At 32.2% G+C, this 27,694-nt stretch overlaps 2 protein-coding genes across 4 annotated transcripts; both read right to left on the bottom strand.

Moving 5' to 3' along the window:
- Positions 1 to 537: 537 nt before the first annotated feature.
- On the bottom strand, positions 538 to 7,353 carry LOC123712718. Of its 3 annotated transcripts, none has more exons than XM_045665937.1 (8): positions 7,237 to 7,353; positions 4,337 to 4,524; positions 3,495 to 3,637; positions 2,908 to 3,017; positions 2,715 to 2,813; positions 2,394 to 2,501; positions 1,243 to 2,328; positions 538 to 1,102 (listed from the first exon to the last, which is right to left on the bottom strand). In XM_045665937.1, the coding sequence occupies exons 1-8, from the start codon at positions 7,261 to 7,263 to the stop codon at positions 911 to 913; spliced, it is 1,953 nt and encodes a 650-aa protein (XP_045521893.1). In that variant the 5' UTR covers positions 7,264 to 7,353; the 3' UTR covers positions 538 to 910. The 3 variants fall into 3 exon arrangements, with proteins under 3 accessions (XP_045521893.1, XP_045521902.1, XP_045521911.1); XM_045665946.1 differs by having other exon boundaries at positions 2,908 to 2,996; XM_045665955.1 differs by lacking the exons at positions 4,337 to 4,524; positions 7,237 to 7,353 and adding an exon at positions 3,742 to 3,820.
- Positions 7,354 to 8,884: 1,531 nt separating this feature from the next.
- LOC123712748 lies at positions 8,885 to 27,002 on the bottom strand. Its single transcript, XM_045665998.1, has 6 exons — positions 26,879 to 27,002; positions 18,725 to 18,882; positions 18,145 to 18,316; positions 17,325 to 17,556; positions 15,828 to 15,968; positions 8,885 to 9,443 (listed from the first exon to the last, which is right to left on the bottom strand). The coding sequence occupies exons 1-6, from the start codon at positions 26,900 to 26,902 to the stop codon at positions 9,385 to 9,387; spliced, it is 786 nt and encodes a 261-aa protein (XP_045521954.1). The 5' UTR covers positions 26,903 to 27,002; the 3' UTR covers positions 8,885 to 9,384.
- Positions 27,003 to 27,694: the final 692 nt, after the last annotated feature.

Genomic DNA, 27,694 nt, shown 5'->3' with positions numbered 1-27,694 from the left:
TAACCCACTTTTTCATAAAAACTAAATCATTCATTTCATTTTATATTTCTTAGTAGCTTAAACACAATTTGGAAAAAAAGAGACTTCAAAAATAATTCTTAGTATAGAGCAAATTAAACTGATTTAGTTTTTTATGAATAAGGGGGTTGAACTATGCAGGTTTGAACAATATTACAGTTATAGTAGAAAAGTTGTAAATAAGTTTATAACTTAATTCATAATATTAGTGAATAGACAAAATATGCAATGTAAATATAATAAAATTGTGATAATTTTTTTGCATCAGAATGAATTAAATGAGAACCAATAGTGTAGTCATATTTTTTTACATTACTAGTATTTATAAAATGTTTTGACATTGGTTTATTGAAAACACATGGAAAGTTCTTAAGTTTTTTTTTAATTCAGCTACTGGTGCTGCTATTTCAAATACCCAATATATATCTTGATTTAAATTTTTGCTTGAAAAATAACACAATAAAAATCTATAAATTTTAGTTTTTATTTTAGAATAATACCTTGTTAGTTAGTGGTAAATATATCTATAACAACATAAATGCATTAAGTTAGATGTAATATAATGATAATTTTATACAATACTAATAAATTAATGGAAGGGGAAGTATGAAATAAGTCTTTGGAATAAATATATTTAAAAGACTCACGGGCCAATTTTTCAATCGCTGGTTTCTTCTATTTTACATTAATGAAACATATTTATTAAATTATCCAAATATTTGTCGATTGAAATGCTGTCCCTATATTTTAAAACTAACTTAACTAGTATTTACATTTTAAACCTACTGTAATTGTCAAATTATTCCAATACTTTGCCAACCTTATATAATTTTAAGATTATTTCAAATTTATTATGAAATTATTTAAAGCTACTCAAATGTTAATTACTAACTTACTTATTATATTCATCTAAACTATGAAGGCTATCCGTGTTTTTAGCTTTTATCTTCATTCCGAATTGATTAACATCCATTGCTAAATCGTTAATTGTAGCTGCGTCGACTTTCTCAATATGTTCTTGTCTTTTTGTTATGGCCTCACGTAAATGCTTTAGGTTCGTCAGTTTAGTCGTAATTGCCTCTTTCTGAAATACGTTCATACTAAAGTAAACTAATGCACGCAAATTTATCTACGGTAAGCCAAAGTCTTCAAAATTCGTTCTTTTATTTAGCCTATCAAGATAAAAATTGTGTTCCCTAATTATTACCATAATTTTAGACTTACCCGGGCTGGACTATCTAAATAACTTGCATATACCCGTAAAACAGGTTCACCAGTTCGGTCGTCAAAAGTCAGCTTACTCTTTGGAGGTATTTTAGCTTTTACCACCTTCTTCGAGCCCATATCTGCTGATCTTTTTTCTGTTACAATTTGCTCAGGTTGTCTACTTGAACGACTTCTTTCTGTGTTAGATACTTTATCTTCCTTTATTCTAGCTTCTTTAACTTGACCAGCCGTTTTTGAAAATTCTTGTCCAGCCGAAGCCGATCCGTTTTCCTTAGGGTTGTGAGAGTCTTTATCAGAAGATCTTAGTATAGAGTACGCTATATTGACAGATTCAGCTGGCTTTTCAAACGATGGTATGAAATTATTATAATCCTTAGATATTTCGTTAGTTTCCGGTTTCTTAGTGTCTAGATAATTTATTGTGTCAACTGATGGTGTTGTGGATGGAGTAGTAGTATTTTCTGTTATTATGTCGCTTTTTTCAATCGCCGCTTTTGACTGTTCTAAAGACGTATTTATGTTATTATTTACAGCTGCATGGAAGCCGATTGGCGTAATGTTACTTATATTTGGTCCTAGCTGTGTGTAGTAAATAGGATTGGTTCGATTATCTTCAGATTTATTTTCTTCAACTTTCGTTGTGTTTGTTTTATTTTGTGTTTCCATAATATTAACAGTCGTAATTTCAGCAGCTGACATTGTCGATATTTCTGGAGATGCAGTTATGATTTCTGTTACATTGTTAGCTATAAATATTTGTGGATGTAGATTTTCCACAGTTCCTTCTTGGGTTTGCCTTTGGACTATGTTTCTATTTTCATTAACGATAAAGGACATTGGCTGTTGTCTAATCACGTGATCATTATTGAAATAGAATGGGGTTGGTTGAAATTGCTGTATCTGCGATGGCATTTGTGTTGGTGTGTATGGAATGAACTGTACAGCTGGATATTTTTGTAACAATTGATTCTGTAACTTTTCTAAAAATAGAGGATCTGATTGATAAAATGCATCCGGTGGAATAATTAGTCCTTCGGCGCCGGATTGTATTAAATCTTGGTGTGATGGCAATCCATTAAATCTCTAAAATAAATAATAAGTATATATTTAACAAAAAAATATTATATGAATACTAAAGCCTATACAACCTGAACAGAAAACTCTTGTGGAGCAATAGCTGGTGTTTGAACTTGCACATATTCCGGATTGAATTGAGGAGTAGCGTCGTGTAAATTCACGTCAAAGCTTGGTTCAGACTGAAAATATTTTATAAATCTAATGTTAATTGCCTGAAAGACTAATTCCATATTATTTTTGTTGGTACTTAAAAAAAGGAGACCCAGTTTTCTAAGTCGTAGTCACAATCTTCACTTGTTTAATTTGACATAGTGAGAACATGGTTTTCAGATCAAGGTAAGATTTTAATTTGATTAAGAGCCCTTAGCTAATAAGATGTGCTATACACTCACATTTGCTTTTGTAAACCCAGCAGGAACATCAATTTTTGTCTGCAGTTTTACTGGTTGTGTTTCTCCATTATTTTCTGTTACCTCGTATGTTGGTTTCACCTAAAACTCAAAGAAATCATCATATATATATATATATACCATTATTATTTGGTTACGTTATTTTCTAAGTATAATTTATAGTACTTATACTTACAGCTTCAGAAGCGATGTGTAAGTCGGAACCTTCGATATTTCCAACATCGGCAACCACGATAGGTTTTTCAGCTAAACTTAAATTTGGCGCTGGGATTGTATGTATGGCACCTGTTAGCATAAAGTATTTTAACCAAGTTGTCCGTCCACAGCGTTATTGGGATACCATATATGTCGTGGCCAGGTAGTAGAACCGGTTATTTGATAAAGTAACCATATGTTCAGATTATTCAAATTCAAAATAATTTATTAATTTAGGTAACACAATGTACACTGATGGACGTCAATAAAGAAATGCTAAATGCTTTAAATTTAATATGTACTGCCAGTTCTCAAATCAAATCAATCAAAAGGCGTAGAAGGAACGAGAAGAACTGGCAATAGACTCTCCGCCACTCTTTCATTGAAGTGTCCTAGCAAGAACATGGTTGATTTTTACGATTGGGTCGAATCATTTTTATTATATATGGCATCCCTCGCTGTGGACGAACTCATGCTTAAACGTGCCAAAAGAATAAATTAAAAATATACAACTAGGAATAAGTCTTGAAAATAGAAAGGTGTGCATCGAAATTGGACAAATACTACCATCAGTTCTAATAACAGTTTGTGATGCTGCGCGTGCATAGTCATACTCCGGGGTGACGGAAACTGGTATTCTTGCTGTCGTCTGCCAAGGCATGCTGAATACGTTTCTTGTCACTACTGGACTCATGGGTTTTATTGAATACCTGAACACAATTAGGGTTTTACAATATATACATGTTTTTTTATATCTACATATTTCCGGTTTGAAGTGAGTGTCTAGTTTCGGAAGCTTCAGTGGAGTACTTACAAAGGCCAACCATTGCTTTTTGTGTTTAACGTAAAATTAGGGGACCGACCGAGTCTGCTACACTCTTTGAAGTGCCTTGCTATTAGTAAGAATTTAATACGATCGTGCTCTCCGTTCGATTGTAATTGATGCAGTGTAGACCAATACACGTCGATACTTGACATAATTCGTCATGTCACCAACCATGGTTTTGACCAATCAACGAACGGAAGATTGCGTCCTTCACATTTGGTTTTACAGTCTATACCTTTAGGAGTATAGACAAAAGGCTAAAATACGTAAAAGTGCGTTATAGAAGTAATGAATACCTGCATCGTGGATTAGGTTGATGATGATTATGATTAGAGAAATTCATCTTGCATGAAGTTGAGTCGTAATGTGTTTAAAACTATAAGTACATAAACGCCTCGCCTATCTCACAAGCTTGGATGAGCTCAATTAGAAACTTAATTCCTCTTAATGAAACATTTTGATGGACTAATTTAGATGAAATTTTGGTATTTATCTACAGCGTAGCTATAATTGAAACGTTGTAGTTTTAAAGATTAATATCTGTACATGCTATGATCTGTGACAGTATATAATACAATGTTACCTGTGAGGCATGTTTCTGTATACAACGAACGGTGCTCGATGAACTGGCATTAATCTTGGTGGATATGGAGCTCTCTGGAGAACTACACCTGGTCGAAATGCTGTAGGAGCCCTGAATCTGCTTATGGATGCCATCCTACTAGTGTAGGCCGCGTGGGAGAGTGACCACAGTGTTAGGAATATTATGAGCTGAAATGGGGATTTCATTAGTAAGAATTTTAAAAAATACCAGTGGCATTAAAATATTCTAAATCTCGAGAGCTGTCAGATGTCTATATATATTTCTTGATTGCAGAAGAATCTGTGACTGACACGGGCATTCGACTTTTTGGGTTAAAGGCATAGGTACCTCACGATGTTTTCTTTTGCCGTAATGTTGAATAGACGGAAATTTTATTGTTAGCAGGTATTCGAATCTACGACCACAAGAATGAGAGTCGCGCTGTGAAACCACTTGGTCCCGACTTCAAAGTTTACCTTTAATTTAAATTTAGAAAGTCTTATTCTCGGACCCTTCCTATCCTCTTACCCTTTTCAACAATTGTACTAACATGGGGCGATATTAATTTTTTCTGTAAAATTGGTGAATTTTATGTGAAGGAACATATAGTCGTGCCAATATAATTTTGTCAGATTCAAGGAAGGAAAACTAAAATTAACTAAATGGTAGGTAAATCTTTGAAGTAGGATCCACTCGGTGTTAACAAGGTGTCCGTACTAAGAAAACGCACGTGTTAGAAAAGGCGACATATATGTAAAAATACGGAGATCTAATTGATAACTTGTCATAAAGAAGGTATTTTCAACACATGATTATTTCCTTTTAAGGGACAACTACGTGCCAAAGAAACCGAGAGTAGAAATTAACGTTTTCGCAGCAATCTTAAATCTGTGCGTACAATTACATATTAAGTAGGCGGCTAATCGTTGTCATCATGCAAGTGCAGTGTGAATGTCCTGCGTCGTCACGGACTGCGGTAGCGAAATCGTCTGTCAAATTGATTTGTTACGCTTTACAATTACATAATTAAACTAACGTTCACCCGTGAAATTCCTTTTTATTGACATTTTATCAAAGCGTTAACACAATTTGAAACCCACATGGTACTGCTGTGCGTATATTTTTATAGTACAGAGGCGTGGTAAAAAAGGTGCCTGTGGGCATGTGCCGACAAACCCAAAACTGGCTTACTGTTGCAAAATATAAGTTTTGGGTTTGTCTGTTAATTAAGATCTTTAAAAGTAAGTTAGTTCTAGCTAATTAATCGGTAATCCTAAAACACTTGAAGAAGATAGATACTAGAGATTCAAGTAGGTATTAGTATAGAACAAGCTCAACTCGACCATGAGGTCGCGTGATCGATCCCAGCTGTGCACTAATAAATTGTTCTTGCTATAGACATCTTAAGGACACCACAGTGTCTTCACAAACGTGGATCAGGCACACACTGTCGCCCACTTGCAAGGACAAATTACCAATGATACAGACAGAAAAATGTAAGATTGACTTGTGGGACTTCATACACACAATAACAAATGTGTATCATACACCAAATTTATTTAAAAATCTAAACTCATTACTATTTTATTGATTTAAAATAAAAGATTTCGCTTTTCATAAAGATTAATAATTAGTCGAGTCATTGATCGCATAGCATGAAAATACAATATAGTTCTATATTTGTACTGTTGTTACTCTTAGCATCATAAATCTTAAAACATGTTTCGTGCAGCAAATTAAGCAGAACATTAACGGTCTTTTCAGTCTAATTGTTGAGGCCACTAGAGAAAATAAGATTAGTTTCTTTGCACCAAATGTATGACGACTATTAGAATAAATTTAGAAGTAACAAAGTTATATTTCCATGGTATGTACAATGAGTGCTTTTTGAAATATACTCGCGGCGCGGTAAGGTTTCCATTTGAGACTGATGAACCAAGCAAATTATATAAGGCCAAGATTTCGAGTTGAAACATAGGTCCATACGTCATAATTCAATAGTTTTGTTTTCAAACGGTATCTTATCATAGGTATATTAGCGCTAATGGTATCAGAAACGAAAGTGACCGCTCAGTACGACTCCGAGTTTAAGTTTCATTTCTGAATCTCATCCTCAAGTCTTAACTCCGAATCCTAAGAAATTGATGGAAAATGGCAAACTTACAAAGATTATTTCACGTAATTGTGAGATTTTTATATACCTTGAGTATACACCATTTTTCTGCACTTGAGTTTCACATAACGTCAGATCAATGTTGCTATTTTAATTTAAATCAATTGAAATAACTTATTTTCTCATTTAGACAGGATAGGCGTTATGTGAAATCTAGATGGACCGGTTTAAAAGAGAGCTGTATCTTGTAATACATTTCACATTATGATGTAGTCTCTCTCCACATATGTCATCATTTCCAGTAATGATACAAAAATAACTATTTATAAATACAACTTAAAAGTTTCGTTTATGAATAACCAATGTCCATTGACTATTAGTTTAATTAAATTGTTTTTCAGCAGAATTTTCGGGATGAAAGTAATAAACTATAAATCAAATTAGACGGACACAAAACATTTTAAACTATTCATTATTTATGACGAGATTTCGCTTCATCTTATGTGCATGTGTATGCATGAACTTGGTTTTTATTGGACTTAGGTTATTGGTCGTTACTTGACTATGTACTAATCTGCCTTATTTAAAAGTTGATTAATGTAACAAATTATAACTGATATATACGTTTTTTTCATTATTATTCACTTTAACTCATTTCATTTTGTCAGAACGAAAGTAGAAAATGATTTTTGGCGCCAACATCGTAATGGAATTTCAAATTTGATTTTTGACGATTTATGGTACAATAAGAAAAATAAGATTTTTTAAATAATCTTTAAATATTTACCTTATCCATTTTATATACTTTATGCATAGACACACTTATCACTTTATTATTCACTTTACTCACATAGAGTTTTTTTTCACGGCACTTGCACAAAAAAAACTCAATTTCAGCGGCGTTACTTACGATAGACAGCGGTATGAAAAATGAAATAGGTCAGTGTTAGGTTTTATAACAGCCCCACTGCGCGCGCGCATGTTATGGACAGAGAATGGACAGGTGAGGAAAATCTCATTGCAGTTTTCCCGGTTTTGCACGGTTTAATGTACCTTATGGTCAATAGTGCTGTTAGGTAAGGATAATTTAATGATTTTTAAAGTAAAATATATATATATAACGATTACTTATTTTGTATATTAGACCAGATAGACTTATGGAAATATACACCTTTTTTATTTTATTACAGTAAAATCATTTTATAGATTCGTAGATACTACATAAAAATATGCCAGAATTTATCTGTCCGTACAAGTATACATATACAAATAACGTAAAAATCCAGCACACTAAGGGCATACAGAATTTATAGTACAACTAGAAAAAATCATTGTTCTATGTCTAATTTTCAAGTGTCAAAACAGGAAAATCCGGTAGGTGGAGCTTTCCTGTATACTTTACACCGTATCCGGAGTCAACATACGTACAGCTTTGATTATACCCCTTGTGTATGGAAAGCGGAGGCATTCAGGCCTGACTAGGAAGTCAAATTTATCTTAAGATCAATAAACGAGAATATATAGCTTCCGTTTGAAGCTCTATAAGAGACACTATTCAAAGCCATAATTCATTCTGTGCATTTTGTGCATCTCTACGGATAGTAAGTAAATAGTCAATCATAACTAAAGATTCAAAAGTATATTATTGACGGATTGTTAGCCTAATGATTAAACAAATAATGCATCCGAACACATGACGTAAAATTCCCGGCATACCACAATTTATTTTTCTACGTACGAATTTCCATGTTCGTACGAAAAACATCGCAAGAAAACCGGCATATCTTAGACACATAAATGACGATGAACTTGAACTAACAGGTTTTGATCATGCCTAATCTGATTTTTTTATGAAAGAGATTCGTACCGTCACTCGAAATTATTTTTATTAGTCTCCATAGTCGTAGGGAATGATTTTGTTTCGCAATTAAAAACTATAAAATTGTAACTTCGTTGTATGTACAAATAACAATTCCATATCTAGTTGGGCTTCGTAAAATATTGACTTTTTTAATCGTGATGGCCAAAGGCTTCACTAGATGTCGCTATATAAAAAGTAGCTTTTATTTGTAGGTTCCATAGTACCTTGACTATATTGCAGTTATTGCCAAAGTAAGTAGTTTAGAGCTTTCTACTAATGAACTAATACAAAATATTATGTAAATATATAAATATTTGAAGTTTCATTTTCGCAGTATTCTACTACTAGTAGCAGATTAGAAAAAGTTTACCGGATACATAACATGTCAAGTGAATTCTCATTCACTATCAAAACAATGCATCCAATAGCAGTTTTGTGAAATCTGGCCAAACTACAATATGTGAAAAAAGTCAAAATAAAACACGTATTAACACCATCATACTTTATTTACAAATATTTAAATATAAATAACTTTTGAGCAATATTTACAATTCCGTTTTAATTCTAAGTTGTTATTTGCATCACTTTAATAAATAATACTGCGATACAGATTTTGCTACAATTTTATCTAACCCACAAATTGAAACCATAAATTTTAGCAAATTTTAAATTTCCCTATCAAGTTTATAATAAATCGTATGGTTTTTGTAGTATTATGCGAAGTCTGTCCTTAACATTCTTAAGAATGACTGTAAGAGCTAAAGATAAAAATACATAGTATAGAAACAACTTTCACGTATTTTGCAATGTAAATTCCGTTTGTATTCTTAACGAGTACTATTTAATGACAGCAACAAGTAACATTACCAAGAAACTAAATTAAATATTACAGTTATACAAGATTTAAATTATAAACCGATAAATAGATGGATGTACCTACATTTTTGTACATTATTTTTTAAGGCATTATATTAGATAACTTCAACTTTGTCACAAGGTATGTGAAAAATGGCTCCTAATAAAATAATCTTGGCAATGCTTCGTTTTGCCAACAGGTGGGTCCATAAATCTTCATTAATATTGATAGTTCTGCAAATTTTCTGGTCCTAGTACTCCGTTGTATACTTGAATTTCTGAAAATAGAAATAACATCAAATTTATATTTACCAACAGGTTTTTATATCTTTCTTAAGGAATTTCTCCCTTTCCATAGATATTCAACAAGTACTTAAATAAATTATATATTGTGTGTTGAACTAATTATTGTAGACAAACACTTATTATAATTGCAATAGGAGTGTAAAAAGTCAGTTCGGTGCAGTTGTCTTAACCTGCGAAGAATAGAAGATGAAGTCAGTCAAAGTCAGCCGCAACATACCTCAAGTCAGTCATCAGTCTTTTGTCAAACTTCAACAATCTTGTTCCCTCGTAGAATATATTTGGTATCTTTCTTTCTTCTTGTGCTGTTGCTATCAGTTTTATTTGGAGAAATTGTGGTGGTCGATGTACTGGTCATGGGATCTTCGTCAGGAAGTAGTTCAGCAGGTAGGACACCTATTTCATTGTCACTAACCACCGGAGTGGGAAGGAAAGGTATCTGGCCTTTGCGCACCATTTCTGCGTATTGTTCATTGAATTTGGGGACGACTTCAGCCGATCTTTGATGTTCGTTTATTAGAGCGGTTACTTTGTCTAGATTTTTATTTATCTTTTGAATTTTTTCAGGCGTTAAACCCTTTTTATGATTCGGAGGGATAACAGATTTCTTAGATGATGCGTAATTGTAAGAGTGCGGCGTTCTTGGATCATAATCGGAATAGGTTTCGACCATTGCAGGTTCGCCGTAGGAATCAACGGCTCCCCAAGACATGGGTCTGAATGATGGAATCGGTTGAGGCAACGGTGGTTCTTGGTGAGTCAGGTGGGATTCAAAGCTGGGTGCGGCGGAGGAGAAGGCGCCTTTTATAGCGGAGTATACGGAATTGAGAATGGAGGGTGGAGGCTCCAAAGGCGTGTATCCCGGATGGCTCTCGCCGGTAATCGCGTCGCCGACTGGGGTCAGTATAACGAGGCCAGCATGCACTCCACTCAGTTTTCCGCGTCCTGTCTCAAAAAATTTTGGTAAATGAGTTACGTCATTTGTCAGTTGCACAACCAAGTCACGTAAGGCGTTCCTCCTTTCTAAAGATTGTTGATTAATAACTACATCAATATACAAATTGGTTAAACTATTAGGTAATTAATCGTATGAATAACATAATTAGGATAGACAAATGTATGTATATGATGTACCGGAAAGAGCGTTTGATTCATATTTTGACGTCGGTCTGATTTCTTAATGCCACAGACTTTTATGCTGTGCATTGTTATCGTTACGATTATCTGAGAGTATTGACCTAATCTAATTTTTGGCACCTTTCACGAGCTTCATAACGCTTCTGTTTGGAATTACGCAAGCTTCAGTCGAGTCACAAAAGTAGGTGACGGTAATACGTCTTCGCGATGTTCGATTGTATCTTATTCTAGCGGAACAACAAGTGAGTGTCGCCACAAATGAAGATGTCACATTTCTTTTTGTCTGATGTTTTGCAAGTTTATTATCTGTACAAAACATGATATGTACCACATTAAAATCAGATGCCTACAAAGCTAAGTCATAAACAGGACTTGCAAATTCATTTTTAAAACAGATAAATATAAATAGATAAATGAATCTTTAATATATACTTTAATGTTGCGTGTATTCTAAGAATTCACGTTTACGCGTGAAATTACCAAACTAAACTGCACATTTATTTTATTTGTGCCGAAGTAAACTCTATTGTAATATTTATAAACAAAGAAACTATAGTGAAAACAATGATGGCACTTGACACCAACTAATCTGTTGCAAGCAACTCCGTCAATTTGGCAAAAACGGAAGTTTTGTAACAACTCGTGCCGCATAATTTATTCATATTTTAACTTATGTGCATTGAAAGTTTTTAAAGTATAATTACATCACGGTATAAATTACTTAATTATACATAATTTATCATATGGTACCCAATAACATTCATATGTATAAACGAATAAAAGGAATCTTTAGATCATTTTTGTATATTTAACATTGTGTTGTAACCTACTACAACGAATTAAAATATTTAGGGTAAAATTTTAAACAGCCCCATTTGTGCATTCTCATCTAGTATTTAAACCACGTTTGTTGTAAATAAAAAACCTAATATGACCTCTATACATCATATGCATTGGCAGACACGGTGCAATCTATTTTCCTGTTGGATTGGATTTAACGATGTCTAATAATCCTCTAATCTCATCTGCGTGTTAAAAGCAGGTCCGTAGCCTATGTTTTCTCATAATTTACTAGGACCTTTGGTATAAGCGATTAAACGGCTCGGCCTGACACAGTTGAAAATATTTTAAATAAATATATTCAATATTTTATTAAAATACATATTCCGACAACTACTGAGCAATACAACAATGGTGATATTATGATAGCTTGTGCAAGCTTTATACATAAGAGGACTTTCCAGGAATTAGCCAAGTAGGTTAGTGCTTATGCAATACCTGCTTAGACCTATCGTTTAAGCTCTATTACGTAAACTTCCTATTTGAACTAAACATTGTGATGGGGCTAAAATTTAACGTAACTCTACCACTGATGAGTTACATATATTAACAAATGAAAAATAATGTTAGTTAACGTAATTTTTTCTTGAATTTTTAACTGAAATTGATGAATGTATCATCAACTCAGCTCTGTTCGTGTACTTATTATTATTATTTAACTCCATAAATAGAAGTGAAAAAGTAGCTTGTTCAGAATATTGATAAACGTAAAATTATCCCGATTATTTAGGTAAAAGTTTTACATATAAAACTGAAAGAAAAATATGTTACATATCTGACTAAATATCGTCCCAATAACGAACTCGTTACTATAACAATTTTTGAAAACAAGTTACATTATCTTGTGTTACATAACTTTGAGGATACGAAATATGTCCTACATCGTTAAAATTGTTAAAATATGAAGAATATACGAAAACAATCTGATTATTTTGTTCTGAGGTGTAAGATTTGTCTACATATATTTTTAATTGTAATATTTTGATAGCCTTAATAACTAATTACTAATGTATATATTCCACTATATATACTTTTAAGTAATATAAGAATTAAGATTTTCTCGACTAGAATCATAATTCTGGTTCATACTTTAACCCTAATTAACTTCGTTTTATATGACAATCCAGTTTTGTGTTACGATCTGATTGAGTTGTGATACACTTTCACTTGAGGGTGTACACTTTACGATTTTCGTAACCCTAGTCCTCCATATATCAAGTGAAAGTAGGAAACAGATTTCGATACACTAATGAATTATGTAACCTTAAAGTTTAAGTGAAGTCGTATACATTGATTGACACGGTTGCTTATTACCTATAAGACATTTATTAATTGTAGAAAATAAATCTACGTAACATTTAGATTTATATTATTTATGAAATATTCATTTGTTTATTGTAGTACCAAGTCGTTTATGATGACCTATGTTTAGTTTATATTGTATGTCATAAAATTTGTTCGCTTATGTAATCGAAGTTTAGACGTACACTTAAGGTACATAAAATCTTTTTAAGAACATATTATAATGTATTTATTTCTAATATACACTTTTAAAACCGATTGTGTAGCGTAAAAGAGAAAGTGGTTATGCAAATGACGTAAAACTTTGGCAGCCTTGTGAGGTCAAACTGCTACTTCGAATGTTAAATATGAGAGTCAGACATGACCTACATGAAACTTATTAGTAGATATTACTTAATACACGTAACTATATTTTAGAATTATACAGTGGTCGGTTGTAGCATCGAAAAGTGTGTGCTGTGAGTTAAAAAAGCATAGAATTGTTTGTATTGTTTGCATAGGAATTTTAGAAACAAATGAAATCTGATGACAGCCAAAGAAGAGTAATTCAGAGTTCGGTGCAAAATCGTTGAACAGCTTATATCTTACCAAAACGAATTTAATAAATCATAATAACGATATAATAATTCAGGCGATGGTCGAGGCATTGGTTTGGGTTCCTGAACACTATCTACTACAGATGACATCACTATAAGCTCTGAAAAAAATTTGTACTGATATTATGTAAAAGATCAATGTGAAATTATTGGTACGTGTGTCAGATTTTGCATAAAACCTTTCAGAACTTCCGGAGAGTGGTTCTCAAAAAACATATTGTGGTCTATGGGAGTGTTACGTCGCATTCTAATAGGAAATTATTTTTCAAAAGCGGTCCAGCATTTTTGTTACATAGGTATAAAATAAGAATGTTTCGTCCTTATATTAGTAGGTACAGATAAAACATTTAATTTGTAGTAATTATCACAATTTTATAACAAATTATAATATTAAGGAAGCGAAATTGGGTAGTACAAAGTTTCAGCACAGTTTGTATAAGATTTTTGATACATATAATAATTATGTTCAATTTTTTTTATACTGTAGTGTAACGAAGTGTTAATAAATATATAAATTGCGGATATGAATCATGAATAAAAATGCTTAAATATTTGTTGTGTAAGTATGATGTGTTGGGATGTTGCATAATTTTCTTACTCACGACTCGAACTTTGCTCTAAAACATTTTCAATTGTTAATTAACAATTTTGTAGGTGCTACGCTAAACATTTGACTAAGTTTATTCATATTATTTTCAATGTATTTAAATAAACCTCTTAAAATATACATTACGTGTCATCGATGTATTTTTAAATTACATGACAATATATTATTTTTTATTTATTTTACAAAATAATATAATATAATTACAATATGTTATATAAGAAAACCACCGTGGTTTGTATTAATGCAACCATAGCAGTCTTGTTTAGGAGGGCAACAAATACATATAAAAGTAGTTTTTTAATTTACTGTTTATGTTGGTTAGCGTTAAGCTATCTAATGTATATTAACTGAACTCAACGTTGGAATTATACATATAAGGATAAAATTAAATAATTTATTTTCCTGTAATAATTTAACTTAGATACAGGAAAAATCCCTTAAACAATGGCTGTATTACTTAATAATATGTTTTAGATAGCATTTTATTATTTAATGACTACAAGGACATACGCTTTTATAACTTATTAGAAGAGTAAAATGTTTTTGATCATGGAATAGAATGAACTAGGTAGACTTTTGATCGAATTTAGTTAGATAAATCAATATTGCCACAGCGAATATAACCTCATTACACATTTATTGAAAATCTTTGAAATATTGCGTCTATATATATTTTTTTATTACTTTTTTTAAATAGTGCACAGACTTAGCCACAATTCCACCTGATATTAAGTGAGATGCGGCCTATCAGCTGGCACATCTGTGCAGTTTGTTTGATGTTTATATTGCGCCACTTAAATGAATCTATATTAAATTGTCTACGGAAGATGGAAGGGGATTGTACTAGTTCAGATATTCTTCCATTCTTCTTTACAATAAAAAGTAAAGAGAACCGACATTGTCATTTGAAAACTTCATTTGTGTCATTAATATTAATTGATCAAAATGATTTACTTTAATGAGGGTGTTTTTTTTGATTCAATGAAGCGGTATAACGTAACGCGTATGTCTAAACTATCAAATTTATTTCCCTATTGTCACTTGTTTTTTATAGTAAAAGATTATAACTAACAACTTTTAAACTGACATTACATGGGCTTATTATCGTGTACTTATTTTTATTTATTATATGTTTTAAGTAAGAAAGAATTGATCGGATATTTTATGAATTCAGCTTAGTTATGTTCAAATTCTGACGGAAATAATCGCTTAGCTCAACCAAGCTGAGCTGTTTTGGCATAGCTTTATATTTCGAATCACAATAGCTTAGTCAATATTTATAAATCGCAGAACAATGTTTTCCATTTATAGTCAAAGGGAAATCTGAAATATTCTTTTATGTTGTACTCAGTACAGAGTTAACTACAATATAATATACACGATAAATATTATATAAAACACACCAAATTAATAGTACAGTACAGTATAACCCTATAACGCGGTCGGGATCTACCGAAATCACGTTGTAGGAGCATTCTCGTAAAATCGTTTATTTTAAAACAATTCAAAATCACGAATTTAATACAGTTATTTAATTTTATTTTATAAACACACAATTCAAACAGGTGCAAACGTACGCAAAACTAATTATGGACTTGACAAATTGTTATAAATTTCAAACTTCATAAATATAACTTGAAAAATCTTTGCGTTATATTATGTATATGTATGAACGTTATACGTAAACGCGTTATATCTGTACAGAGTTTTAGGAGGGATTACTATACTTGATGTCAAGCAATTATTGATAATTAGACTTTAAGTACTTAGTAGATCGATTTGAACTCAACAGAACGCCCAACTGAGTACAATGTAAGAATTTTAATTATGTAGTAACTTTTTTTAAAATGTTTTAATAAAATATTAAATTATATTACCGTCAAGATTTGAGGGATACTTGTGTGCCGCGTAGCCTGTGGGTTCTGAATGAGTGTACTGAGCGGGTGCTGTCGGGGCTCCGTAGACGGTTGGAGCGTACTCCAAATGTGATGTCGGTGGTGGGCCATAGACTGCTGTTGCTGGAATGTTTTAGTGTAATTTTTTTTATTTCCTGTGTCAAATATCTTGAATCTAATTAGAGATGTAGTAACTGGCAGAATTTGAAATTCGTGGCACTATATAGTTTATTTCCGTGTAAGCAACGTGCGGTTTCAACTCGTACATTATACGAGGAACTCGTAGATCGTGAACTCGTAAAATTGTTTAAAATACCAATGCTGCTACAATTTAGAGTCAGATTTCTGTATTTATTTCGTGATTATTTGTTTTTTGTAATAGGCAAGTAGGTGATCAGCCTTCTGTGCCAGACACACGCCGTTGACTTTTTTGGTCTAGGGCGATCACGATCTTCACGATATCTTCCTTCTCACTGTGAATATATAGACAGAGAGAACCTACGACCTCAGAGATGAGAGTCGCCCACTGCTCCACTGTTATTGTTTTAAATCTATACAAATCAAAATCAAATGCAAATCTATGAAGGACCATTGTATAATCACACGGAACATACATCGCGCTACGCTTGCTGTGAATATGTTACGTTTTACTTATGTATATTTTCATGGCAGCGAAAGTTACGTTTATATTAATAGTCGTTTTATTGTTATTAATTCTAACAAATGTTGTCCCATTCTTTAGCATGAATAACCTTCCATTAAATAAAACTAATAACAAATAAATACATGTAGTATCATGGGCATTGTATACGGCATCATAATCTGTAATAACTATTTTATTTATTTTATAAATTACTAATCATAATAGAAGCGCCGACTGTTACAAGATCTAGTAAATCTTCAATCCATCAAGAACGAATGAGACATATAGGACAAAGTCTAATAAAATTGGCAAATTATCTTTATTGTCTCTGCATATAATTCTTATGTGTCTGCATTTATATTCAAATCATTAAGATTCAATGTATTCACGCTATAAATTATTTGAACAATAAATTATTGTGTAACCAGTAAAATATGTTTATAGCTATAAAGCTATAAGATAATAAGATCTTGCATAAGTTATCTTATTTCTCAGAGATGACAATGATGAGTATTTTGACAATTTGGATGTTGACTTTCACGAATTGTATCCATTGAATTTCACATGGACAGCTATTATAAAATGATTGAAGTCCGGAAAATCTAGCATAATCAGAAGTTCTCAAATAACCATAATCTTTGAGATAAATTTCTGAAAAACTTTTACAAAAATGATAAAATCTAACCATTTTAAAGATGAACATTAAAATTATTCCAATTCAGACCAATCACAACAAGGAATTCGTTCACCCATTGTGACGTATTACATCCCGCAGCGATAAATAATGGTATGAATAGATAATATAAATATATTAAATAATTAGAATAGGCACTTACAATGAGGTTTCTTCTCGCTCAAGGCAGCGGAGGTAACAATCTTCCTTCCGAAATTGCTTACTGCATCACCCTTCACAGAGATGACTTTACCAAGAGTAGCAGCTAAGGCCCCCCCTCCTTTAATCAGCTGACCCTTCAGGATGGTCACTCCTCCTGTAATAGCTTTCACAGCTTGGAAGAGCGTGTAGAGAATGGATTTCTTAAGCCCCCAGTAGTCGTATTTCTCTTCGTGCTGTGGGCAAAAAAGTTGTATGGTAAGTGGTCTGTGAGCATGGGTTGTGACTTATTGTCATTTATTTATTTCGTAATCCTTCAGGTAACATAAATTATATATGGTAAAAAACAATACTATTATAGACTAGGACGTGGACCCTACAGATGTTGTCCGGCCTTAACTATGAATATTGATCAAGGCTTAAATAGTGGTCGTTGTTTGTCCGGGCTGCGGACAACAGAGTTTTTTTGCATAGTTGGTGTTGATGTGAGAAACGTTTATGTATATTTTTCATATAAAACACTTCATTTTACTGTTTACTTTAAAATAGCCCAATTGTTTCTTGTCCGGTTTGGTATACATTTGATGCCTATGCCCTCTTGTAAATTGTTGTATACACCACGAAAAGTTCATGTTGATATTCGTCTATATAGCATTTCAGTAGGCCCTCAGGGTTGGATATAACTGTACCTTGGTTAATCTGCAGTAATTCCGTAATAGTACTCTTCTTTATATACTCACGGACATAAGAGTTTCTAACATTTAAAACATTAAGCGTTTCATTAAAAAATGTTTCGTGACGTTCTTTTAATAATAAGTAATTACCGGTTCATAAGAGTATCCTGTGTGCTCAGAATGACCTGTTTTGCTTGAAGCTGAAGCAATCAGCGAGGATGCGCCGGCCGACGCTTGGCCGAGGAGACCGAGCTTGCTTTGTATACCTGATGATGCTTTTGACACAACCGAGGTCAGCGCTTGTGCTGACGATCGTTTAGTCCTGTAAAAGTCGAGTTTTATAAAACCATTTCATATTATAAATATTATAAAGTAATTTATAGGGGTTATACTGACGTAGAAAAAGAGTCACCGTCAGGTTATAGAACATTTTTACTGTCAGGGTCTTTTGTGGCCACTACAAGATGTACGTACAAAATACTACATAATAAATGAATTTTTCGGTTTCAAGAATTGTGTGACGGTTACATTATGCTTAAGTAAATCTAATATAACCTTTATTTCCAAAATCACGAGTAATAGCATATGTTATTATAATTATAAAAGTATAACTACTCAGTATTATTTCTTTAACTAGAATTAATTGTATGTAACTTTTTCATCGAAATTCATGCAAATGACAAATTGATTGCATTATCCTATATTTGATTGTATTATCTTATATATATACCTCATGATCTCTTCGGCAGCTAAACCTTCAGCAAGAGCCTCCAGTTGTTGTGGTGTCATCCGACTTATTGCAGCCATGTCGATGATGTCAAATGTTATGGGCTGGCTTGGCGCAGGTGCCGCCAATGATGATGCCATGCATGCTATGCATATCCAGACCTATAAAGGAAAGTATTTCTTTTATCTTATTTTGTGGACGTATATATACGTATGAAGAAAAGTAACGAGAAGCGTCATTTTATATTTGTGAATCTTTGTGGTATTGTTTCTTCTATACCATGCGGCTGCGCATTAAGAGGTCTAAATAAAGTCATTCTTAATAGCATATAGATGAGTTAAACAATGATGATGAGCTTATTTGTTACGCCTTTTCACTTAAATATCCTATAAAAACTTCTAAAATTTACATATCATAATTATTTTAGATTTCCATTTATTTAAATATTGAGTTTTGTTAAAAAATGAAAATTAATTTTATTATTTGGATCTTTTAAGAATAAAAAGTAATAAAAAATATAAAACGGAGGTTAACCAGAGCTTGTGTTAAAATTTCTTAGTTATATATAAGAAAGATCTTATAAACAATGAAATTTAACAACGAAAGTACTCTTTAGTAACTCTTTCTTTGCTCGTACTCTTACTAGAACTCTACTTCTCGAAAGTATTTTCAATAGATGATAGTAATAAACTGACTATATTAAGGATGCACTTTGAAGAGGAGAAGAATTGAACGCCCTTTTTATTTTAGTATTTCTAATATGATAATTAAACAGAAAACATATAACGCTTAAATTAACTGACTAACTCTCTAAAGGAATCATTTTACGTAATGACTATGTTATATGATATACTTAATTATATAATTTGATTAGATGAATATAGTGAATGTTTTCTATTAATGACTTAATTTTTTTTTATAAAATAAGTGGATATAATTAATACATATCAATAGAAACAACAAAAAAATATGTATAGAGGAAGTAAGATGTGGACACAACTTATGGATACTAAAGCCACAACGCCTTGGCAGTGAAAAGCGAAAGTTTTTATGCTCGCGCGCACACTACATCGATTTCTTCCGTATAATCGCACGGCCTTCGAGAGGTTAAAATGTTATGTAAAGATTGAAAAAAAAAACAATAGGTTTTAAACATGATGGTGAAAAGAACAAAATGTATAATTCTAATATTTTTAGAAGTGTAATATATGATGTGAAGATATTTGTTATAAATTTTTATTTATAAAATATATATCGAAATATATTATTTGCTTTTACGTACCTCCTCGTAAGTATATTATGTATAATTAAGTGTTACAAAAGAAGTAAATTGAACATTTGCTAACAAGCTTATTATGCTATGATAATTAAGTGAAAGGATGCGTCAGAACAAAATCGGAACAGTGCAGTGGGGCAACTGCGTGTTTACCAAAATTATGTAATATACGTGTAGGAAAGATACTGCAGATTTTGAATATACCTTCAGGTCTACTTTATATATGTCTGCTGACAAATATTTATATGAAAATCTTACAGCAACTTTATTTATGCGCAATACATTTTTTTTCAACAAATCTTGGCGCGTTTCATACTTTTAGTATTGATAACATCCAGACACTACTTTTGAATCACATTGTAAATGTCATACTTGATTGTGATTAATTGATGTTCATTTGTTAATCGTTAATCACGTTTTACACACGCTCGTACGGTGAAGGAAAACATCGTAAGGGAATTGTGTCTTAAAAGGCTGATTATATACTTGCCTTTTAGATAAAAAAGCGGTCCAGAAACAGATATAAATTCTTCGGCCCAGACCTAAAACCTTAAAGTGCCACTGTTTTTTTCTATTTTGACCAGGGAATAGAACTGCACAATTAATATCAATGTAAAATTTGTTCTTACAGCAAAACAATAAAATTTTCTTCGCAAAACGAGTATTGCGATGCCATAATGATCCTTTATCAAATAGCTACATAAACATGTAATCGATGGTAATAAAAATATCATAACGGAAATCAACAATAAACATATTATCATTTCGAGCAATGGTTACAAAATATACGCTTGGGTGATTCCACTGATGATGCCTTTGTGACATTTTACGGATGGTTCTAATTTTTCTTCAGGTCGTATACCCTAGCTTTATTTCCGTGGCTTTTCTAGAATGATAGTTACAGAGAGGTGTGTGAACAAACTCGCCCGTATTTTTAACTGCAGGTTTAACGTATGACAATTTAATTTTAAGGGTTTTATAACATTTAAAAGTAGATTATTACAATAAGTTTTTTAACAATTGACATGTAATAAAAGATATTTTTTAAATTTATTTATGTCGTGGCCAGTCAACGTTCCTCTTCGTGTTCACGATGTAGCCAACTGATACTGATCAAATCGTAATATGCTTTATTACTACGTTCTACGTACGTATGTTCCAATTTAAAAAAAAAACAGCTTTACAAAATACCTTTTCCTATTATTATTATCTTATGAGGCAAAAAATATGAGCAACTATTGTATTGTATTCTTTAATATTAAACAATTCTTAGTAATAATAATGTAATTTTTACACGATAATTTCGATGAATTCCAAGCTATTGGCCAAGCCCATTACACAGAACACTTAACAAGATCCGCTTTCTTTCCTGTCCACATTCAACACCAAACAAGTAAAAGGTCTATGACATTAAGTTAAAGAGCAGCTGATTCATTTTAACTTTAATTATATTTCGACCTACTTGAGATTTTTAATCCTGTATATTTTTAAAAATCACTGTATAAAGATATTTTATTTTGCAATTTCATGTATTGTGGTTTATTTAACTTTCATAGATTTTTTTTATCAGTTCAAATACCTTTACACAACTCTGCATGCTTAACAATTATATATTACATTATTAAAGAGTATGTATATAATTTTTATATACGTAACAATATGTTCAATTCTTATTCATGATTTTTTTGGTGTTGCAACTCTGACACCATATTATTCCAAAGTTCCAAATCAAGCAAAGTTTCATTATCATACCCAAATTCTTCCTTAAATAGTCTAAATATTAGCGGTATTAAAAATTCTAATAAAAATGTATAATTTTTCTATCAGTAACTCAAGTCACTTCTCGCTGATAACTCCAGTCTTGCATTAAAAATAGCAAATATGCAATCAGCTACATACATCATCTCCTCTGTTACAATTTTAATGCCAATATTCTGAACAGTCATTACTGACTGCGTGAACCATATTGTGCTGCTGGACAGATCAATCCAAGTTAAAATGTTGCGTTTAAGATTTATAGTTTATTTTCCAAGTCTAGCCCTCTAGTCTAATGGTATCTACGTCGCTTTCTTGATAATTTTTCTTAGTCTTTCTTAGTCTTAGCGTACTTAGTCCGAAACGATAATTGTTTCACTGTGGGTTGGCCGTATAACGCATTTTACCCACTAAGCTTTTAATGTTACGAACCCCTAAGAATTTCGTGAAACCTTGCAAACAAATAATTTGTTGAGACAATGTGTTCGTTTGTTCACACATTAGGTAATGATATGCATCTCACCATGAAGTAAGTCTCAGGCATGCGTAAAATAAGTGGTAATATAACAGACGCCGTGGATGTGTAACGCATGTTTACTGTAGATATGCGTTAGTTCCTGGGTTCAAACTTTAACTGGCTTTAAACACTAATCCGCTAAACGACGCAAATTGGTGTTATAAAAAATCCAATTATTTTAAAGTTACTTATTTGTAATCTAGAGAAAATTGCCACTAACTTCTGTTTTGGCAATGTATTTATTACCGTAATTTTCAGTTCTAAGACAGCTCTAATATTCTAGCTGAGTTAGTTTAGGAAAACGAAATTTTTCATCAGATCAAAATCAGTCCTTTGCACTCTTTATCAGTACTATTTCTGTCAAATTCAATTTACGCTGTGATGACAGATAAGTACTTTAATGAAATGAACTGGAACAGGTCGATCTAAAGAAACTGAACTAAAACAAAACTGTCCAAGTATTTTGTTCTTCGACTCGCTTTTATGTAGCCTAAACAATACAATCATAACGAAGACTATTATACGTGCTTTTCCATTTATTTATTTAAACAGAATATACTACCACTATTTACTTATATAGGTACATGTTTAAACTTGTCACTTGCTTTAGGCTGTCTTAATACACTGGGTTTCACACGTTGTGTGAGATACAAAAAAACAACTGATGAAAAATGACTTCAGCAACCCCATGGAGTCCTTTCGCCAAGTCGTTGTAGAAACCTTGCTGTGTTAATTAATTGCTATTATTACTATGTATTTACAGTATATTATATACTCAGATACTTGGCGGACCCATGCCACTTCTTTAATACAAAGAGTCCTCGTAAGTTGTGTACTGCAATATTGTGGACTACTCAATACTGAGAAAGTTGCATGGATCTCGTTAGCGCTGCGCAGTTCTCATGTTATTTTCAACGTGTATGGAATATAACACATTCTCATAAATATCTGATTACCCTCCTTGTAACGTAATTTATAATTTTGTAATATTTGAGAGCAAAAATGATGTAAATGTAATTCTTAAGTTTACTTAAAGTGCGACCTGTCAAGAGATTTTAATTTTCCGTAGCGTCGGACATTATGCCATCATTATCCCAGTTATCTTTTAATACATAATATGTCAAGTGTCCGGGAAGTATTATATAAAGTAACACTTGTTTGTGTTAGCAGTCGTGACGGTTTGAGATGTTATCATGGTTACATAATGTGCAATGCGTTGGTCCATGTTGTTAATACAATGCTATTTTGCATTAATAGTAAAGTAAATCTGTACATAGATGTTTAAAGTTATTTTATACTATTTTCAACATGTTATGTTGATGCATGCACACAAGCGTGGCCGCGCTAACACCAAATAATACCAAAAACGCAAAGACGGCGCGTTTTATCTGAGGGTGATAAGTCGGCAATACTTCTAGCCCAAATTGCGTTGACACGCGACTTATCACGATATTACGTCCATTTAACCATTCAAAATGAAACCCTGAGTTTCGTATTTGTCGTTTAGGATTCAACCTATCTAGCCTCCTGTAGTAATCATTAGCCTTCAATCGTTCGCTAACATAACCCAGTAACAGCCAACAGTCCGTCGTATATCATCCCATATCGATGGAATCAATACTGTTGCCGACTATAGATGTACCGGCTTAATTGTTATTATTTGGAGATGTTCTATGTTAGGAGATTAGGACTAAAATAAATACATCTTTAAAATATGATGTAATTATTGTATTTTCAAAGGAGTATTTATTCAAATGAATTTTTGAAAATTCAAATTTGTATTTTACCCTGATTAATTTATTGTGCATACGGATGATTGCGAAAATATGTTTCTTCTGTTGGTAAGAGAAATATCTTTATATTGTCTTATAAAATTATATTTTTATATAGAATAGTAACTCGCAACTACACATCTCAGAAAATAAAACCGATTCACTTTCGTTTGATGTTTTTACAGTCAGTGACCGCTATAACACGTTTAATTTATTTAATGGTATTAAAACTTTTGCATTTATGAAATATTAATATATCTTTCATTTTCTTTATAAAATATATTTTTTAATACTAATAGTTAATACATCCTATAATTTAATTAGCCACATCAATTGATGTATATAATAATAATAACACTTAATTTACATCACAATAACAAAACCCCGGAGACAAAGTTGTAAATGGGTGGTTTTAATGCTAAAAGCTGTTCCTTCCAGACAACCTTGGATCTCAAATTGTCTCACCCGGACCTGAAGCTTATTGGTTTGACTTTGAGTATCAACTGAAAGTGTAAGCTATGTCACAGAACTTAACAATGCTAAAATCAAATTAATCCACAGATGTATAAATTAACTACTACATAATGGTCGACGGTTATAAGAGCAGACAGTACTGCCATATATCCGATCACTAGCTTCTTTATGATATATTTACGATCAAATCGTATAGACCTACAATCAAGTATAGAATGTACTAAGGGCAATAATCTAGGCAACTGCACAGTACTGCGGTCAACTACTTCACATGTTTCGAAAGGGTTTACGAAATATAATAACGTCAACATCATATGAGTTACAGGCACGATTGATTTAGGAATTAAGATTGTGAAAAATAGAACTAATATTGCATTGTATTGCAGCGGGACTTAGTGATACAGGATAATAGTGATACAATGTTCTTTATCCCATAAATAATAGAACACGCGACGTATCTGGATTTTCTATAAAAATAAACAGATTAAAAGCGATGCGATATCATTAGCAATTTAAAGGCTTCCTCCGCCTCATTCTCCGTGACTACGTAAGTGCTATAGAAACTAGATTCTTACTAGGTATTCTTACTACGTAAAATGATGAGTAGTCAGAAAAGCCTGCATTTAGTGAAATAGTAATTCTATGATGATTATAATAAATTTGAGAAAGATTACGGCTTTATCGTAGTTATTAGTTTAGAATATACAAAGCATAGACTGCACAGTCTACTCGTCAATTACATATCAACATTCACCGAGACGAGTTATGCAAGGGTGATAGTAATACGGTCGGTCAATGTGTTGCAACTGCACTAATGTGATCAGTGAACACTCATAATCTCTGGCAATATTAAATTTGACAGATGACATACTTTTTAAGGAGTTTATACCAGACATTAGAAGTCCATTTTATACTGCAACATAATTTATATTAAAAATGTATCGTCTGATTCGTTTTTCTGTCTAGTATTCTTCTTATTATTATGTCAGCAGGGTTACGAACGCGAAATGAGGCTATGTAACAAAATCCTCCACTTTTTATTACATTCAACGGTACCTTCATCTAATTAGTAGCCTATATATTATAAACCATTGAAGATGATTCTCATAATATACCTTTTTTATGGAATAGGGGGCAAACGTGCAGAAGGGTCACCTGATGTTAAGTGTTAGCGCCGCCTATTGACACTCTTAATAACAGAGGGCTCGCGAATGCGTTGCCGGCTTTTTCAGAATTATTACGATTTTCTTGAAGGTTTGCTTTCCTAAGTCGAATAGGTTCGGAAATACTTTAGTTGGTAGCTGTTTCACATAGTGGTGGTGCGCGGCAAGAACTGCCTTAAAAAAATGCTCAGTTGTGGAACGACGGACGTCGTGATACGAAAGTAAACTAGGCGCACAAAAAGGATTAACAGTTTCTGTAAAATGTAAAGTACGCCATAAACATATTGGATTCTGACATTTGGGACTCAATATTTGCACTAAGTCTCGACTCAGAATTTTTACCATAGAGAACAAAAGCTTTGATAAGCAGAATTCTTTTACGCAGGCACACGCTAGTTGCCCCTTTGTCGTTCACAACGCAATACCGCACTAGGCGAATTATAGAGTCTATTCTATTGAAAAAGGATTGGAACTTCATTTATATTCCCTTGGCACCTCCTGGAGAGGCTGCATATCACTTAACATCAAGTATAGTTGACAAGCATATATCCAGTTTTGTATATGTTAGTGATTTAATAATACAGATATTATCTTATAGCTAAAGCATGTAAATTTCCCTAATCGTCTTCTTTCAATAAGTTGAAATAAAAATGAATATTCGACAAATCTCAATTTTTTTACTCGACTAATAAGCCTATAATTTTAGAGATTCGTTTTATTAATTAGACCGTTATGTGACACATAAATCATTTTATACTACCGATATTATCATCCGTATTCTTTAAGATCAATGTTTTCCCATCAGTTCATTGCTTCTCACCTTTTTCTTGATAAGATTGTTCTCGATGGAGAAATGACTTTCTTTCACTCAGCTTATAATGTATATATAGCTCTTAATTAAATACTCGTATGTGTAGGAAGCACGAAATCACGATGAAAATTATAAATATGACAATTGTTGAACATATAGTTAAATTATATTGAACTACATCTGCGTGGAAACAAAAAAACATGTTTTTCCAAATTTAAACATCATCTTTATATTTATCATTGCTCATATTTTTAAAACGACGTAATGATATAAAGCCTTATCGTAAAAGTAAAAAACAAACAGACATTCACAATTAACAAATATTAGCATTCATATATATGAAGTTAGATCTCGGACTATTAAAGAATTAAATGCCTTCCATAACTTACTTTTATATTACGTGCGTTAGTCATCCTGCACCGGCTATGTAACGGGGAAAGTCACTTACACTATCACAAAACACTGCACTACTTTAAAATATTTTTGTTTTCTTAAATATATCAAAAACTATTTCGTATTGTTTATTTGTATTCTCTATGGTTAAGTTTACCGCCAAATTTACGTCAAATGCAACTTTCACATGCGCAGTGCGTTCGTTTTGCGCGCGGCCGCTGTCACTCTCTCCCGCCGGCGGTTTGGTTTTTTCTTTTTATTAAATCACCAATCCCCGCTCTACACAAAATTGTGCAAATTATCACATAATTTTATTATATTACCTATTTAATTTAATGCGTTAAAGTCAAAGTTGAAGATAATACTTATAGATATTTCAACACTAGAATTTTACGATCGACATTTGCTATTAGTTGGATATACCTATATTATAGCATTCCTACAAGGCCTGAGTCTATAAGAACAGGTAAAAATTTATATTTAAATGCTTAGACTGAACACATTAAATAAAAATTTCTCCTCACTTTTGTTGATGAAACTATTCAAATAGTATTAGTACCCCAAGCAATTAAATTAATTGTTATTAATATATCACCTATATAGTCAGTTATTTATTAACTATATCTATGGAGACATAATATTGAAAAATAGTGTGATAGTTTTAATTGAATTCGAATGATTCCGATATCGAACCTTGCGGGCTGCCAGATTAAGGGATCTAAAAATAGATAGATTATTTTTAAAGTTATACCAAATATATCTATATTTGTGTTTAAACAATGCAAAAATAATAATAACAAAACATTGAATAG

The sequence above is a fragment of the Pieris brassicae genome, chromosome 1 (genome assembly GCF_905147105.1).
Source record: "Pieris brassicae chromosome 1, ilPieBrab1.1, whole genome shotgun sequence".
Classification (NCBI taxonomy): domain Eukaryota; kingdom Metazoa; phylum Arthropoda; class Insecta; order Lepidoptera; family Pieridae; genus Pieris; species Pieris brassicae.
Note: the sequence above shows the minus strand (reverse complement) of the source record. Positions and strands in the feature narration are given on the sequence as shown.